The sequence below is a fragment of the Amaranthus tricolor genome, chromosome 13, assembly GCF_026212465.1.
Source record: "Amaranthus tricolor cultivar Red isolate AtriRed21 chromosome 13, ASM2621246v1, whole genome shotgun sequence".
Classification (NCBI taxonomy): domain Eukaryota; kingdom Viridiplantae; phylum Streptophyta; class Magnoliopsida; order Caryophyllales; family Amaranthaceae; genus Amaranthus; species Amaranthus tricolor.
Window position 1 is genome coordinate 718,884 of NC_080059.1, and position 17,700 is coordinate 736,583.

The following is a 17,700-nucleotide window of genomic DNA, read 5'->3' on the forward strand; positions in this document are numbered from 1 at the left end:
GAACATACTATCTAACTAGTCAATATATATGTTTTTAAACATACATATAATTTTTGAAAAAAGAGATAGTATAGCAGAAGTCATTAACTTCTTTCTTATTAATTCAAGTGTTTTTGAAATAACAAATTAATAATATTTAACTCTCTATTTACATGGGTACTTTTGTGTAATATACACGTGTTTTGTGTAATTAAAACAATAAATAAATTAAGTATAGAAATAGATTTTTGGAGCCCATAAGCCTTATATTGCAGACTGCTTTATGCTAATAGATGGCCATGACTAGATTTTATGGCTCTTTTTAGCTACTTTCACTCAATTTGGCTAATCTAACATATTCTCCATCATCAAACCTAATTATACTATACTTGTTTTTTGTTTTTTTATCTATTTTTATTTTATTTATATGTTTTTATCAATATTTTTAATTTTATGATTAAGGGCTTAACTTGTTTGATAAGATGCGGGATTGTGGTTCCAACTTCACTTAATCGTTTTCGTGCAGGAATCTTTCTTTTAAGTATTTTTCTAGAACCGAGGGACTCTTTGGCTGCATCTTCCTTTATAAGTATGGGTTGCCGCCTTCTTTCCTTTTCCAAACCCTGATCACTATTTTCTATAAGTAGGGTAAACTGAATATGATATATGATGATAATTTTTTTGTTCTTTTCCTAATTTAATTAGGTTTCAAATTGACATAAAACACAACACTTTGGCAAAACATGAATTTATTAAGCAAAAATAATATTCAATACAATAATACACAAGTATCGAAAGCACACTAAAGATTTTAGTTCTCTATTACCAATAACACAAGTTTATAGAGCATCCCAAGGAGTTGGGAGACTCTTTAGTCTATAACAGCTTTGTTACCGGACTCTTCACTTTTCCTTAAGTTTTTATATCGGATAAAAAGAATCTAGGCAATGGCCTGCTTAGATCAAGGGTCGAGTCATTTGATTTATTTAAACTCCTATTAATATTAAATTGTATAACATGTAACACAGAAGAATAGTAGTTCAATTGGTTCAACGTATAAGTAGTGGTGGTGGTGGTGGTGGCGGCAGTGGTGAAAATGATTAGAATGGCGGTGGTGGATTTGGAAACGGGCCTGAGGTGCTAGGACTGCTAGGAGTTGTTCGTGTGTTCCTCTTTGGTGAAGGCGGATATATAATTACCCTCTTTGAGACGAATATCTCATCGATCCCATCACCTGCATGATAAATCAGAGAAAACCGTGATAAACGACGACAAAGAGTATGGATGGGTGTTATAATCGAGTATCCAATATTTCGATACTGTTATGTGAAAATTTTGGAGATCATATAATAAATGGGCAGAAATGAAAATTTGTGAAAATTACCATTATAATCTGCTGATAAAAGTTGTAGTGCGCAGCCAAGCAACAAGAACATTATTAAAACTGAACCCAAGAATGTAGTCTGTAATCTTTGCATTTTTAAAGCAAAAGATTCCCAACACTCTACTTGTTTCAACAAACTGAGTTAGGTCTTGTAATGGAATTGCCCCTCTAGTATTTATGCCTTAAGGCCCGGGTCATATATACTGATGAGAAGGACAGGAATTTGTTTTCTTACAACTTGGAGGAATCCTAGAAAATGCCCCAAATCAGCAATACTATTTCTATTCTACTTTGAAAAAACATCAGATATTCACATGTGAAAAATTGTGTTTGAGAATTTTGAAATTGTGAACTCCTTTTAAATAATAATCGCAGCATTTTAGATTCCCGTTCACATGAGCCATGCAAAAAATTAGATTGCCAAGTGAAATAATATTCACACTCTTGACAAGAGAACTAGTGTTGTGCTTGAAAACTTTCTCTTTAACCTTTACAACAGAAGATTTAATTCTGACCACCTATAAAATAGGTTATTTTCTTAGTTTCTCCTCTTTTGTATGTAAAAATTCTCTAATCAACCCCTGAATCTAAAAAATAAATAAATGAATTCACACCATAAAGTATTATTCAAAGTCGTATCTAAATCAGGTTGGATTTACAAGATTGATTGAAGTAAGGGTCTCAAATCTCAATACTAAAAAACTCATTACACATCTCTACTCGCAGAGACAGACGGAGCGTGCTTCCAAATCGAACCATCTATGTGACTCTCAGTAAGGATAAATGACAAACTCAAGGGGGCGAGGGGAATATGTAATAAATAAAATTGCCAGCAGGAACGATTACCACATAGTAAAATAACATTGTACTGAATTCAATGTACTCTCATAAGGAAGGACACAATTGGCAATTCCTTCGAGTAAAATAGACGCTTTCAGCCGATGTATTGATAAAGGGTGTGTGCATACAGCTACTTAACTACACATTCCCCAAATAAAATGATACGCAAAGAGTAATTACACCTGATTAGTTATCAAAAACAGTTTTCCTTTCGATTGAATCCTATACCGTCTCTAAATTGTCCGACATATGTTGATAAAATGTATGTTCATTACCAAGTCGTGCAATCAAATACTTCAATGCTGCATAGCATTTGCTCTCCAAATGCGCGACTGCAACGTTATCTGCATGGCAATGCAAATATGATCAGTTTAAGCTTGTACCACAGGGATAGTCGAATAAATAAGACGGCCAATGAAACTAATTCAGTCTATCCGGAGACGGGCAGAATTAAGTCGGACAATATTCTGCCTGAAATTGTTGTGGCTATTTCTCATAATATGAGAGCACCATGCAATCTCAAAGCATCCCCCACTAGAGCTGTTTTCATGTCTTATGGGCAACATGATCAATTACTACCAAGAGAAGGTCAATTAATAGTTTAGGCAAAATAATAAGCACGTGTTGTCGAACATCAGACTTACCTCAAAGTTCCGACCTGTCATTTTCTACAAAACATCCTTGGTAGGTCCAGGCTAAGGCATCATATTGTCCTCATGGTCAGAATCAGAATCCTCACCATTCCAGAGGCGAGGTTTTTGTCTTTGGTCCTTGTCTTCTTCTTCCTGTAACAGCCAATCAAGATCAAAACATTATGGAGATGGTGCTTTAAAAGCCTAAAGAAGGATATTTAAAAATCAGTTATAGCTGCGGACCTCTTCTGGTTGTTCTGCGGAAGGAGGATTTGTCTGGAATGGAACACTCGGCACATGAGGTATTCTAGATAGTTGCTCTAGAAGGATATTCCTGCGAGGTTTATACAAAATGCATGTTTAAAAAACAGAAGTCAAAGTTAATTTGAAAGGATAACATGGACTGTTTCCAATTTACTTGGTTTAATAACAGCAATGTACAGTTCTCACCAGCACATCTGAGAATAATGTACTAAAGTTGTACTACTTTAACATAGTTTCTTTGCCTAGGTAACATAGCATTTGATGCTCCGTTAGCATACCCTTAACGGCCCGTTTGGTTGTTATTACTAAATGATGATAATGAAAATGATTGTGGTGTAAATTTTCATGAAATGTACAATGTCATTCCTATAATGATAAATATTTGATCATATAAAATTCTTTTTCACAATTTTCCAATACCACCTCTCCAAATGTTAATGTATTAAAATGAATTTTGTGAAAATTAACTTGTCTAAGAGATTTTCTAGCTACAGTTACACTAAACTTTCCATTATCATTTTCACTATTTAAGACCACCAACCAAATGGGAAGTAATTGAAGAATATCAAAACTAGTACATAGATCAATAAATAAAAAGAAAGACAAAAGCTCCATAACACTCACTACTCAACTCAAACATAGAACCAAAATCCAATCATCAAGTACAACAGTTCAGCAACACAAGTAAAAAGAAAAAACCCATATAATCATCTTGCTAAGTATATTTGGAAGCAGAATCAGTATTAGAAGAAAAGCATCACCTAAATAGCCATATATTCTAAATATACAAGGAAATTAACATCTCTATGAACTGCCAAGATTTTTCCCGAACAAGGAATTCAGAGGAATGTCAACCCCCTAATTGATTAAACTGAAATATCTGTTTATCTATTTAGCCCTAATGATAAGGAGCCATGTGTTTCAAATAATAATAGCTTGAAACCCCAGGTCCCAACATAGACCTCAGATAATTTTAGCATGCTATATTAATTAATTGAACCAAAAGCTCTGATAATCTATTAGCCTAAATAAAGCAATTTTTAGTAAGGTGGAGCTCGTGATGTCCATGTACAGCCTCAAAAAAATCCTCAAAGGCAATGTATGAATCAAATTCATAAAGTGAAACAAGAAAACTGAAATTACCGAATCTTTTCCAAATCTTTGGGGGAGTTCAGGTTTTCCATATTACTAGGCTCGACATGAAGAGTGTAATCTGGGCCAAAATACTCGTAATACTCATTGTACGGCAACTTGTTATCAGGTTCTACCCCAACAGCAACTGCTGTCTGCAAATGAACAAAATGAAACTCACATTAATAGAATAGAAGATAGATAAAAGTATCTATAACTGCAAATCAAACATGCACAAATGAACGTATGTAGACGCACACACAAATACACAGGACGAGAGGCAGACCTCATAACACCAGCAACGAGCTACATTTCGAATAGTGTACCCTCCTCCACCCAGAACCATTAGAGGGACATTAAAAGATCTAAGAAACCGCAAGCAATCAGCATGCCCTTTTACAGATAAGTTGAAACAGCCAAGCCTATCACCAGATAGTGAATCTGCTCCACATTGCAGGACAACGGCATCAGGCTGGTAAACATCCATGACTTTTTGAATGATGGGTCTGAATAAACCTCTGAAACTATCATCATCTATTCCATCATTCAGTGGAACATTTAGAGAGTAATGTTTCCCATTATTTGCTCCAATGTCTTTAATGTGTCCAGTTCCAGGAAAAAAGTCACCAAACTTGTGAAAGGAAACCGTCATAACTCTATCAGTGGTGTAGAAGGCCTCTTCAACACCATCTCCATGATGCACGTCAATATCAATGTATAGCACACGCTGCATACAGAGAGGGAGATCAATAATCAAGATGATGAAGCTGAAAACCAACCTTTGTTATCCATATCCACAACCAAGGATGCAAATACACAAGGAAAAAGTCTAGGGCACCGGAGAAATCAATGTAAAGTACATCAAATCCAGAACATAAGGCCAATCAACAAACCATATGTGAAAGCACATTTCACATAAAACAGGATGTAATCAACATATAACATTTCATGTATAGTACCCTAAAATTTAGAGGGAAAATGCCAACTAAAACAGATATCTCGAGCTACAAATTGTAAAAGTATCATCATCATCGGAAACTAAAGCTCAATCCTAGAGCACTCACGAAAATATCAATAGATTGCTCTCAAGAAAACCAAAATGAGTGGTTTACAAAAAAAACAAATTGAGCAAACTAGCAAGAAATAGACATTCAGTGAAACAACATTAGCACAAAAGCTCCAAATTTTTTATCTTAATTCTATTTCCATTTGTTTCTGATTATGACTCCTAAAAACAGTAAGCTCAAGGATCTCAAACTTTGAACATGATTCAAAAAAATAAAAAAAAAAGAAGCTCAACCTACAAGGCAGGGCTTATAATGTAACAAAAAAACTGCAATTAAACCATATTATTCCTAATACACAATGAACTAAGCAAAAATTTATGAAGAGAAACATGTTGGAAGATATATCAATATCCAGACACAGAATCGTACTTCAAAACTTTAACATATAAATTTATGATCAATATGTTCATATATCATGGGATTTCCTTTTAACATTGTGTATGAACTAATGACCAATACCATCGTTCATTACCAACTATCAAATAACACAAAATGGTCTCCTTTGGAATTCGTAACCGAGGATGGGGCATAACTATAAAGGGGGGCGAGGGCCTCTCCTATTCAAAGAAACACACTGCCTTTGTATTTTCAACCCGCCCCCTACTAATTTAAAATATAAAATATAAAGACCAAATAAATATCACAAATTTAAGTAAATTTCAGCACTCAAAGTAGTAGAAATTAAACTTGAACACTTCGGTTCAAATCATGTATTGTAATAATTTTTTTAAAATATTGATATTGAATTAGCTTAATTTTGATGAACCAATATACTCACACAACCCTTATTAGTATCTTCACAACCTCCTTGCTTTCTAAGTGCCAAAGTGTAATGTTTTCCCATTAAGAAACAAAAATTTATAAGGCTTTAGTCATTTGACTATATTATTTTGCTGATGTAGTGGTCATCAAAACATTTTTTTTTTTTTTTGCTAGTGTATCAATCACCCACCTATTAATTATTTCGTTGGGTGTATAATTCATTCAATACACATTTTCGCTAGTGTATCAGTTGAAAATCATGGCTTCACTCCAAAGTGCTCATGAGAGGTAACCATATTACAATATTAATAAACCAACCCCACATACTTACAAAAACCAAGGAGCTTCCCTTGCAACATCCAACTTCATCACCACTGTCACCATTTAGTTTCACACACCAAATCAAACCATATTATACAGCATAAACTCAAACATTTTACTCTCATATTACCCATGCATGCCCAACATTGACACTAACTCAACCACCCTACATCCACATTCTACACTAAGCCTTACAATCACAAGACCAAAGTCCCACTAGCGCCAACAACAACAAAATTTCACAAGCATTTACCTATGAATAAAGCAAACACTTCCAAATCAAATTCTTTCAAGTTCAAATAACAAACTATACAACCGATAATCAAAAGCATCCCAATCAAGTGCATATAACAAATGTTGATTTGCAAATTGAAAATAAGATACAATGATGCATCAAAAGTGGAAGCAGTAACTATTCATGTACCTCATTATCATAATGATAAACTAAAATCTCACTAGAACACTTCAAAATCAAATTCTTTCAAGGTCACAGAGCAAAACATAACACCCATATTAAAACAACATCATTCATCACACTCCCTGCCGCAAAAGCATATTAGTATCAAATGTCGATTTACAAATTCATCACAAAATAAATTTATTTCATAATTAAATTGCTAACATTAACCTTGAATTGCAAACAGCATTCAATAAATAACATAATTGAAAAGCAGATATAAAAAGAGATAAAAAGAAGCATACCCTATGATATTTAAGAAGTTCAAGTATCCCAAGAACAATATCATTAACATAACAAAACCCAGAAGCCTCGGATTTTTTAGCATGATGCAACCCACCAGCCCAATTAATAGCAATATCAGCATCTTTCCTATTCAATTTAACAGCAGCTCCAATAGACCCACCGGCAGAAGCTTGACAAAACGAGAAAAGCCCAGGAAAAACAGGACAATCATCTCCCACATTAAACCTTTTCAAGTGTCTGGAATGCGCATGGTCAAGCGAAGAAGAAGAAGAGAAAACACCACAGAGTTCAGGTGAAACAGAAGCAAGGAAATCAACGTAATCGTCGGAATGAAAGCGACGAATATCGGAAGCTTCGGCAAGGAATGGACGGTTGATTTCCATGCGACGATGGAGGGAATAATGAACGATGAGATTGTGAGCCATACGAATACGATGGGGTTTCATGGGGTGGCCTTGACCATAGTAGTAATCGCCGATAGAGGGTTCGTAGAAGTAGGTTACTGTGCGTTTTTTGGCGTCGGTTGAGGAGGGAGATGGGAGTGAGGATGAGCCTAGTGAGGTTGGATCTTCCATTGTTGAGGATTTGGGGGAGAAATATGGTTTTGGGAGAGAGATGATAAAGACTGAGGAGGGTGGAAGGGAAACTTTGGAACGTTGAAGAGGGGGAAAGTTTTAGGGATCAAACACCGGAGCAAATTACTTCTATTATTGTTTTTAAAAGGATATTTTAATTAGTTTAATTAATTGGAGTCGGACTATTCAGCCCAATTGAATATTAGGTTATCACAAATTACAAATTGTTATAAAAAATGGTCTCTTAACGAGACGTATTAGATATTAGATATATGAACTAAAAAATCTACTTAATATAAATTAAAGAGAAAAATAAGAATATATACTTTGTTTTGAGATTGTCTTTTTTCAGAGACGGTCTCTCACAAAAATAATTGATAGGTTATTGAAAACCACTTATGAAGGGGTTAAAAATAAAAAATAAAAACTTATGATTATAATTCCTATAACTAAGGATATTGTTATATATACTGCATTGTCCATTAAAGTTAAATATAATTAATTAATATTTTTTCATATATATAATTTGAGTTGTTTATATGGACTCGTTTAAGACCATCTATAACAACACCTCCTCTTTTTATTTCTCTTCTTTTGCCACATCATTTTGCATTAATTTTTTCAAAAATTGTCGTTTCGAACAAATATCGTTATTGAAATGAAACCCTCAAAGAGGTTCAACAATGAAAACAAATGAAAAATATAATCAAAAGATGAACACAAGTATATATGAGGTATCCTGGATACCTCTCCTTTAAATGTGGTTTTATTAGATTGAAATTCAACAATTACAATGTAATAAACCTCCCCTTATCTTGAGAACAATCTCTCATTAACACAAAATACTAGAGCAATGCACTAGACTATTCTCAATATGTGTGTTTGTGGTGGTCTATGTTCTATGAATGATACTCCCTTTGATAGTGGAAGGTAAGTATTATTCTTAAAACCTCTCAATTACTCACCATAAAGCACAATTAACACCCCAAATAAACTATGACAATAAACATCAACAATTAACAATAGAGTAATGCACCATATTATTGCATAATCACTACAAATTCTGACCAAAACGGAATTCAATGCTGATTGCTCGACCGTCACTTGATCGAGCCACTACCTTGTTCGATCGAGCGAGCCTCCAGTAAAGCTACTGACTTGTTATGACCATTCTACTCAACCCACTAACTCCTCGCTCGACCCGGCCATGTCAGCTTGAGTGGTCGAGCGAAGCTACGGACTCCCCCTTTCTTGTTGCTTCGACTAAGCAACCAACATCAAACGTTCCAAACCTTAAACCACCATTATACGACACATATTTATCGACCATCTTAAAAGTACAAAATAAAACATGTTCGATTAAATGTTTAAAGTTAACATCATTGTTAAGATTAATGACACTTGTTTTAACAGTTATGATGTGTAAAAATGATGTTAAATATTTTTTTCGGTCTACCTGTCGAAAAATAGGCAAATAAGTACTTGTAAAACGACGTTAAAATGTTAAAATACAAGGACGCCACTGGTAATTAGAAAAATCAAAGATGATTAAGGATGATCAATAAAACTCTAAAGTAATTATTAATGATTAACGATCTTTTACGATGATTAAAAGTTATTTAGGTTGGTTAACGATCACCGGACGACGTAAACTTGTGATATGTTAGTGGATCTGCGGATGTACTTCGAAAAACAACAAGCTTTAAAACTGTCACAAAAGCCCTAAATATATAAACCGTAACTCAGCAAATTACCAATAAACTCTCATTGTTGTATTTTTATTTATTTGGGTAGCATGTTGTAACATCTCGACTAGGCGGCTACTGACCGCTGGCTTCCCTCGTTTCTGCGGCTCCAATATGCTGACTTCCCATTTTTCTATTGATTTCCCAGGTAATTATTCTGTACATAAATCTTCAACTTCACAGTTGTTATTTATCTTATTCATATTCAATCTTATGTATTTTTGGAATCCATCCTTTGATGATTATTTTCCATATTTTTGATTTTTCATTACTTGTCTCGAAATTGATTGGCGATCCTTATATTTAATTATTTGAAGTCTGTTTAATTAGTTTCGTATTTACTTTTCAATTTGCTGATATGTATATTTCTAATTTTAAATTCAGAATAATGCAACTTGCTTCGCAATTTGTAAGGATTAGTAGTTAGTGCAGGAAAATTTAGATGGTAAAATAGTTTATTGATTTATTTAGAGAGAAAGATAAAGTAAATATTTAAAATGACTATTTTGTTCATTGCCCAAACGGGTATCATACTCATGAGTTTAGTTACAAATTCACTAAAATATATTAAATATTTTTATTTTTTAATTATTTTTTATAGGAACTTCTATTTTATTATCTTAGATATTTTTAATTTGTTAATTCTTTAATTTAGTTTTTTTTATGTTAATTAAAATTTTAGATTTTTCAATATTATTTTAACAGTTATCACCTATATCAATTATCACAGTTTGGTTTCATTACAGGAAACTAATTAGATTTCCCTAACATAATTTGTCAAAATTTAAATAACTTATCAGCTCATTGAATGATTGATCTTGCTTTCGATATTTTGAAAACCTTGAGAATGTTTATTATGCATTTTTGATCACCTAATTGTGAAAGTTCACCAGGGATAATTCTCTGTTGTCAGATTCCTTGCTAGCAGTTATAAGAATTTAGGTTAAAATTTCAAATGTATCAGCCAAAAAAAGTAGTTGTCTGTGGGAGATACTCCCTCTGTCTCTTTTTTATATTACATAAGGCTAAAAGTGTCGAGACCTGATTGATCCCAATGTAGCAAAATCAAAGGCAGGTAGGGAGTAATATAAGCTTAGGCTCGGCTGAAAATACCTCGGCTAGGTAAGGCAAAGCCCACTACAAGAGGCGTGCACCTTGGGCGCCTTGATGCTCTTCACGCGTTGTGCGCCCGGTGATCCTCCTTGTTAGGCCAGGTAATTAACTTATGTTCAAAAAGAAATAAAACTTGAAACTCAAATTTATTTGAATATGAAGTTTCAAAAGCCATGGCTAGTTTAAGAAAAATAAAAATCATGCAAAGAAAAAAATAACTTTGGGAATTCTTCACATTCTCATTATAATGATTTTGTGCTGAAGTGGTGTTTAGTGTTTACGCAAGAATAATGAATGTTTTCAAGCTTGTTGATAAAAAAATATGAATATCTTGTTATTTGAAGTATTATATATGTTTTAAAATTGATTTTTAAGCTTTAACAAAAAAGTGCGCCTCACTTACAAAAAGCTCATGCCTTCGGATTGCGCTTTGCGCCTGGGCTCCAAGGAGCTTTTGCACCCTGGTGCTCCTAGCGCTTTTTAAAACTAGGAATAGCAGAGAATAATCAGTTTATATTCAGATTACTTTGCTTTGAATGCCCATTTGGCCCTAATTTAGGCAATGTTCTAGGCTGTGCTGATATCCTCTACACTGCATGCATTGCGCATTGTGCAGAGAAAATTATGTAAGCACCAAATACTCCTGAACTCTTAAGGATTGTAATATTGGGGAACCTCATGTTATGGCTATAATGCTACTGCTTAGGTTATATAGTGATTGGGGAAACATATAAAGAGGGTTATCTTCTGTACTTTGTGCAATTATAACAATGGACAGTGCTAGACTTGGGAACAACATTTAGGTTTGGGTGTGGACACTATGTCCCTAGGTTTGATTTAACGTGGCTATCCCAGGTTGTTTCATTTGATTTAAAGTGGTTGCGTGTTAGAGGTACGGGCGCATTTATCTGTGCTTCAGTTGGTCTTTATTGAAGCGGATGGCTGATATAGCAGTAAAAGAACTGCATTAGCCTGTACAGTGCTAGGTTGCTTTTGGGTTGATTCAATACAGTTTGAGTTTAAGTCCAATTATGCTTTGTATTAAACTTCACCAAAATAAAGAAATGGTAATCTTATATCAAGGCAATTACTATTGATTGGTATCAAATGGATTAGTTGATTTCGGATTAATAGCAAGTCACCTCAACTGCAGCTTGGACTAATTAAATTCATGTCACTTTTGATTGATTGTGTCACTGCCACTCAAGTTGTATAGGATATCTCTTCTAAGGTTTAGGCCAATAACGGGTTGAGTGTGCTGGTGGGGTTTGATTATCCACATTTTCAGGTTGATGTGTAGTGCGAGTTGTTCTCATGTTAGGATTACACCTAATTTAGGCTCAATATAGTTGTGTAATTCAACATCAAGTTAGGCTTAGGTTGTTTACGGGTCGGGTGCATGTTTTAAAAGGTTGATTAAGATTTTAAGAGCCCAAATAGAAATGTTAATTTTTTCTTATTCAGTGGGATTCTGGTCTGGAATTTTGGGTTTTAGGATCAATTAATATTGAATCAACTAAAAACTTTTATCGAGGGTAGGCTGAGTTCACATCATTTCAAGTTTAATTCTACACAATCTATACCAAGTCGAGTCAAGTCTAGTTTGGGTTTGCATCAAGTATAGTCCACACGATCTAGGTGTCAGTTGGTTGTACTTTGGAATGACTTTGATGATCAAAGGATTGATTATTTCGTGATAGAAAGACTGATTCTAGGCCAGACATCGTTATTTTTGGTTGGTACAAGGTCGGGTAATATGCTCATTTGGTTATTGAAGTCAATCCTTTGCCATAGGTGCATGTCGGTATTGGGTATTTTTTTGGGATAGGTCAACTTTTTACATCAATGTGAATCTAGTTAGTTGTTAAGGTTCAGGTGAGGTCTTTTCATGCAGGGTCATGTTGGGCTTGATTCTTGTTAGTTATTCACTTTGAATCTTATGTCATTTTAATTGGAGATCAAAGGTTTACCTGGTTGGGGTTTGGTTCAATAGTTGGTTAGATGCTGATCGAATTTAGTTATTCACATTTTGTTGGTTGATCTCAGGTTTGCTTCATCCTTGGATCTGGTGCAAGTTGGATCCATACCAAAGTAAGAGGGTATGTATTGGTTGTCAGGTCTCGAGTCAATTTAAAGTCATCACACCTCGAGTCAACCTTTAATTTGGGTCTACTATTTCCACTTTTCCGGTCTTGTGCAAAGTGTTGTTGCAACTGGCAAATTGGGTAGGGGTTTGAAACTTTGCAAGTTTTTATGTTAGCTTGTCGGTAGAGCTGTCCAGAAATAAGAACAAATACTAGTTCCTAGCACTTAGCAGTGAAATGAGTGGATCCGGCCAGCATATATGTTCTAGTACAACTCTACAATTAAATAACGTTGATGTGAAACTGACGGGAGGGGACAAAATCTTTCTTTTTATGCTCTTTGGTTTCTTTAGTATCGTGTTCTTTTCTGACAAAATTAAGTAATTACGTTATAGGGGCTAAAAGTCATTGACGATGGAAAGGTAGAAAGAAAATAACATTGTTTAGGTAGGTTTTATAGGAAGAGAAGGTGGGGAATGGAAGAAGAGGCAATGAAAGGGAATGGGGAGGAAGGGAAGGAAAAGAAAGGATTGAAATATTCACGTGAGATGAAATTGTTATGATAGAAGGATTTGGAAAAGTTGATGCGAAAATATTAATTTTCATTATTTGAAAAAGGACTAGTTGGGTCAAGAAAAGGAAGGGAAATGATTTAAATGGAGATAATTTTCCTTAATAATCAAAATGTTCTCAAAACTGAAGATATTAGAATGGGAAAAAACTCTACTGATAAGTTTAGTCACTATATTCTATTGAAATGGTCTGTTCATCAAAGCATACCTGCTACTTGCACATTGTTTTGTGTGGATACTTGTCACTCAATGAGTGATGCATTGCTTGTGTTAGTTTTACTTAGGGAAACAGACTTTTTTGAGCTATTTTTTCAAGTCCGATGCATTGATTTCGCATGTGAGCTGATTAGTTTATGTGGCCGACCCCATATTTTTGGGATTAAGGCTTTGACATTGTTGTTGATGTATTAATGTTCTAAGTAGTTACAATTATCCATTCTGTTTTTTAGCCAAGAATTGTGAAACTCTTATTCAAGTTTCAAAGCAATACCCATTTTCCCTTCGTTGGTGAATCTCTGAAGTCTGAAAACTGCACAGTTTGTGCAACACTCTGGATGAACCTTCTAATCAAATGCAACAAATATTATCCAATACTCTAAAAACTAATATCTGTGCCAACTCACAAGTTACTTTGTATCAATACCAAGAGGACAAAGGTAGTCGGTGTTGTTAACCAGTCATCTTTTGGAAAGTTAGAATGAGGTGCCATGAAACTATTTTGAACCACTTAGCAATAAAATCAATACAAAACCACTATTTTGTTCGTCATTGAATCCATTGGAAAGTTAGATTAGTAGTGTATTTAACGCGTTGAATTTAGTGAAAGAAGAGAAGGTTGAATTTTATTTAAGGCGACAGAAATCTGGTACAATTTAGGAATCATGGTGGGACGCAAGGAGTGCATTAGGATTATAAAGTTTTAGGAGTCAAATAAAATGGCTTTACAAATTGTTTACTAGAGTTTGAGCTTGAGAATTGGGTCATCCCCTTCTGCTTTTCAACATTGCATAATTTCCACAAAAACAAATGTACTTTTTATGGGCCAAACTGCCTTTCACAGAATGATCCATATTTCTTTTCCCTTTCATTATTGTTTATTGTTATTATCATGAAAAGTGTGTAGTTTTATCTATTCTTGAATTCTCTCTCTGGTTAGGTAGGTTTTTGTGGACCAGGCACTTAATTTTTTGGGAGAAAGTTATTTGAAGTTGTTGATGCCTATGATTTCTCTGATCAAAAGTAAAGGAAAATTGTAATGATTTATATAAATTATGAATTTTTGTGATTTGAATTGTGTTGATTTGTAATACTGATTTGATTGAAAGTCGCAAAGAGAAGGAAGAGTATCTAACTCTGTTTAAAAAAGAAAATTTGGAAATCTAAGATCATATTGCAAAAAAAAGGCCTCGTGGTATTGTAATGGGTGATAAATAAAAATTTTCAAATCTTCCAAATTGATACTTCCTTCGTTGTAAAGGTGTTAAAAAATCGCCCAGTTCAAAGTTTCAAACCATTTCTCATAGTTTCGGCAAAAATCTTATGGTACAACTACCATATAAGTATATCACCTTGTTACCTTATCATTTTGACCTTTACTGCAATTACAACCTGCATTTTTTCACTATGTGAGGATATAAATTATTGCAAATTGAGTCCCATAATGCAATTGCGGTTACGACAGAGAGATGCGGTAATTGGAGTTGTCGTACCGTCAAATATCGGCTGAAATATACACCTTGACTAATATCAATTTAGGAATTTGAAAACCAATTTGATGCGATGTGGCCTTGTTTTTACTCTATGTTGAGTCCCTTATTGTGTAAGCTATGACCTGCAGTTGTAATATCAGTGAGGATATTCTGTGAACCCTTGTTGAAAATGTATCACATAGGATGCCCTAAGTTTATGTTCTAAATGTTAAATTTACTCTTACAGCTCTTTCAGTCTTTTCCTATTGGAAATGGCATGTGCATGTTTCAAAATGCTAGAGAACTTTTATGATGAATTTCGATATTTAGGGGACTGTTAATTGGCGTGTGCACTTTCATGTAGCAGCAATTGATTACCTGGGTAGCTTATTACTGCTGTTTATATTCCTGTTCCTAAACATATTACATAACTGATTATTTTTTGAACGTTTTCTATGGCAGATGGATGGCTGGTGATGATTTGTAATTCATATCTGAGATGGAACGTAACTGGCTGGTTGACAACGCGATACTGCCTTCTTATATTTGCGGTTGTGTCGCTGAAACTTTGTGACAAGTGAGTCTGTCATCTCCTGTTGTTTCTCAATTTCTGTCTTGTGATATAAGATGCTAGAAGTTATGCAAGCTGATTTTTAAGTCATACTTCATCTATTTAAATTTGATATTGAAGCTCATAATTTGTCAAACAAGGAAGTGAAACCATGTATAGAGTAACAGATATCCATTGTGGTGCAATTCTATCGATTTTCGCTGAGCTTTACCAGTAATGTCCTGCTTTTGTGATTCGGTTTTGCCTGATAAGCATTTAGGGTCAAGTCGTCTTGAATCTGTTGCCACATACTTGTTTGTTATCAAGGGTCAATCAAAAACAACTTCTTTGTCATCGTAAGTGTAAAGATGCATACATACGGCCTACCAGTGTTGGATTCTTGCATGGTTCGAGGGTCTTCAACTACATGGAGTAGTATACAATTTCGATTGGATGCACATGAAGGTGTGGTTTGTAAGAGGCTTATGGCATGTTTGGTTATAGGTTACGATGCTTATGAGAGTTTTTTATTGCTCAATATACATTTGATGACCTAAATGTCTGTATTTGTTACCAAAAGCACATTAAAATTGTGTTATCTATTTTTATCTACTTTTATATTTTACATAAATTAGAAAAAAGATAGTTAAACTATTTACATTTTTTACCATAAATCGCTAAACTTGTTGAATTGTTTATATCTTCAACAATTATATTCTCGAATGAACTAAAAATTTAAAGAGTAATGTGTTGAGAAATGTGTGTGGTGGTGTCTTTTCCATATAAAAATTGAAAGCACAAACAAAAATGTGAAAATGATGTTGAAGTGCTGTTATTAACATGTCCTTTTGGGATGTACCAGAAGACTAATCACTGCCATGGTCCTACTCCTAAAACACAGTCCATTTTTCACTCTTTTAATACTTGGGGCAGCTTCCTCTCTTCCTCCTCCCGTTTTTTCATGAGTGGGCCATGTTTCAATTTGTTGGGCCTTGGCCTATATTACATGTCGCCCAATTGAGGGTCCCACTAGCTTCTTTAATGCTACTAATGTTTTCTTTTTAATGTTGTAGGGAAAGCCTCTTGAAAGAACCAGAACTTGTAGTGGAGCAATTATCCCCCTAACCCTATTGTTTTCATGCTTCTCTGTAAAAGACAGACTCTTATTAAGATGATTTCAAAATAAGAAGTAAATATTTTAATAATTTGTATTATTGGGTTGGTTAACTTGTATATCAGACACGTCTTATGGTGAGACCGTCATATATAAATTTGTAATTGTTTTTCTTTAATGTTTTTAAAAAGAATCGGATCTTGCCTCAATTAAAGTAAATATTATCTTTTCTATATAAAATTCTAAAATCAAATTTCATCTAACGCTCTCCTTTCCTCGGTGTACCATACAATCTAAAAGAACGTTTACTTCAAACATGTGACGAATCTTTAATGCAAGGAAGAGGGATAAAACAAAACTTGATGAATAGAAAGACTAAATGTTGATAATTATCTCAAAGATTGTGATAAATGCTTTCGATTTCAATTAGTTTTTGAGATTGTGTATATTTGAGTTAGATATTGCGATTAGTTAAAAAAAAAAGTGAGATATTGCGAAACATTATAAATTTATGTATAAAGTTTTCAATAGGTGTACTGATTATACTCTACTCCTATTGTATATTAAGCTCAAGACATACATGATTGTAAAGGATTCATACAAATTCTATAATTGTTAAAGATCTAACAGTTAAACATTGAGTAAAATTGAATTTAGCATGAACAAATAAAGTTGGTTTAAAAAAAAGTCTATTAAGTAGAAGTAATACATCAGATTAAGAAGAAAATTAAGTTTTGTCTCAATTGGAATAAGTATTATTTTTTTCAGGTAAGATTTTAAGATCAAGTTTCACTTAGCCTTCTTCTCTCAGCCAACCCCATAATAAAAAAGAGTTAAACTATGAGAAAAACAAAAATAATCAACTCAAGCAAGATGAATAGAATGAGGGCTTTAGTTAAGATCATTTTATAGGTTTGTTTTTATGAAAATACATTTGACAAAAAAAATTTCACTAAAAGTTTCATGAAATAAGTCAACATAATTATTTGAATTTAAGCAATTAAATACTACAAAAAAAAAAAATAGAAGTGATATTAAAGAAATATGAAAATGACATTTGCATGATGTCATTAACATTTCTCTTGAAATTATTGCAAAATAGAATGTAGGCTAAAGCAAATCAAATAAAGAGAGTGGGATGCAAGTTAAATTACTATATTTATTTTTATCAGATTC

General features: G+C 33.8%; 1 protein-coding gene and 1 long non-coding RNA gene across 2 annotated transcripts; one reads left to right on the forward strand and one right to left on the reverse strand.

Annotated features, from left to right (window-relative positions):
• Positions 1–2,273: 2,273 nt before the first annotated feature.
• On the reverse strand, positions 2,274–7,780 carry LOC130798287 (histone deacetylase 6-like). The gene is made up of 6 exons (XM_057661209.1): positions 7,083–7,780; positions 4,517–4,957; positions 4,243–4,385; positions 3,079–3,169; positions 2,848–2,988; positions 2,274–2,547 (listed from the first exon to the last, which is right to left on the reverse strand). Exons 1-5 carry the CDS (start codon positions 7,656–7,658, stop codon positions 2,899–2,901), a joined length of 1,341 nt encoding a protein of 446 aa, XP_057517192.1. The 5' UTR covers positions 7,659–7,780; the 3' UTR covers positions 2,274–2,547; positions 2,848–2,898.
• A 1,545-nt stretch (positions 7,781–9,325) lies between these two features.
• On the forward strand, positions 9,326–16,702 carry LOC130798277 (uncharacterized). The gene is made up of 3 exons (XR_009039038.1): positions 9,326–9,551; positions 15,323–15,437; positions 16,484–16,702. It is a non-coding gene; the product is annotated as an uncharacterized LOC130798277 (long non-coding RNA).
• Positions 16,703–17,700: the final 998 nt, after the last annotated feature.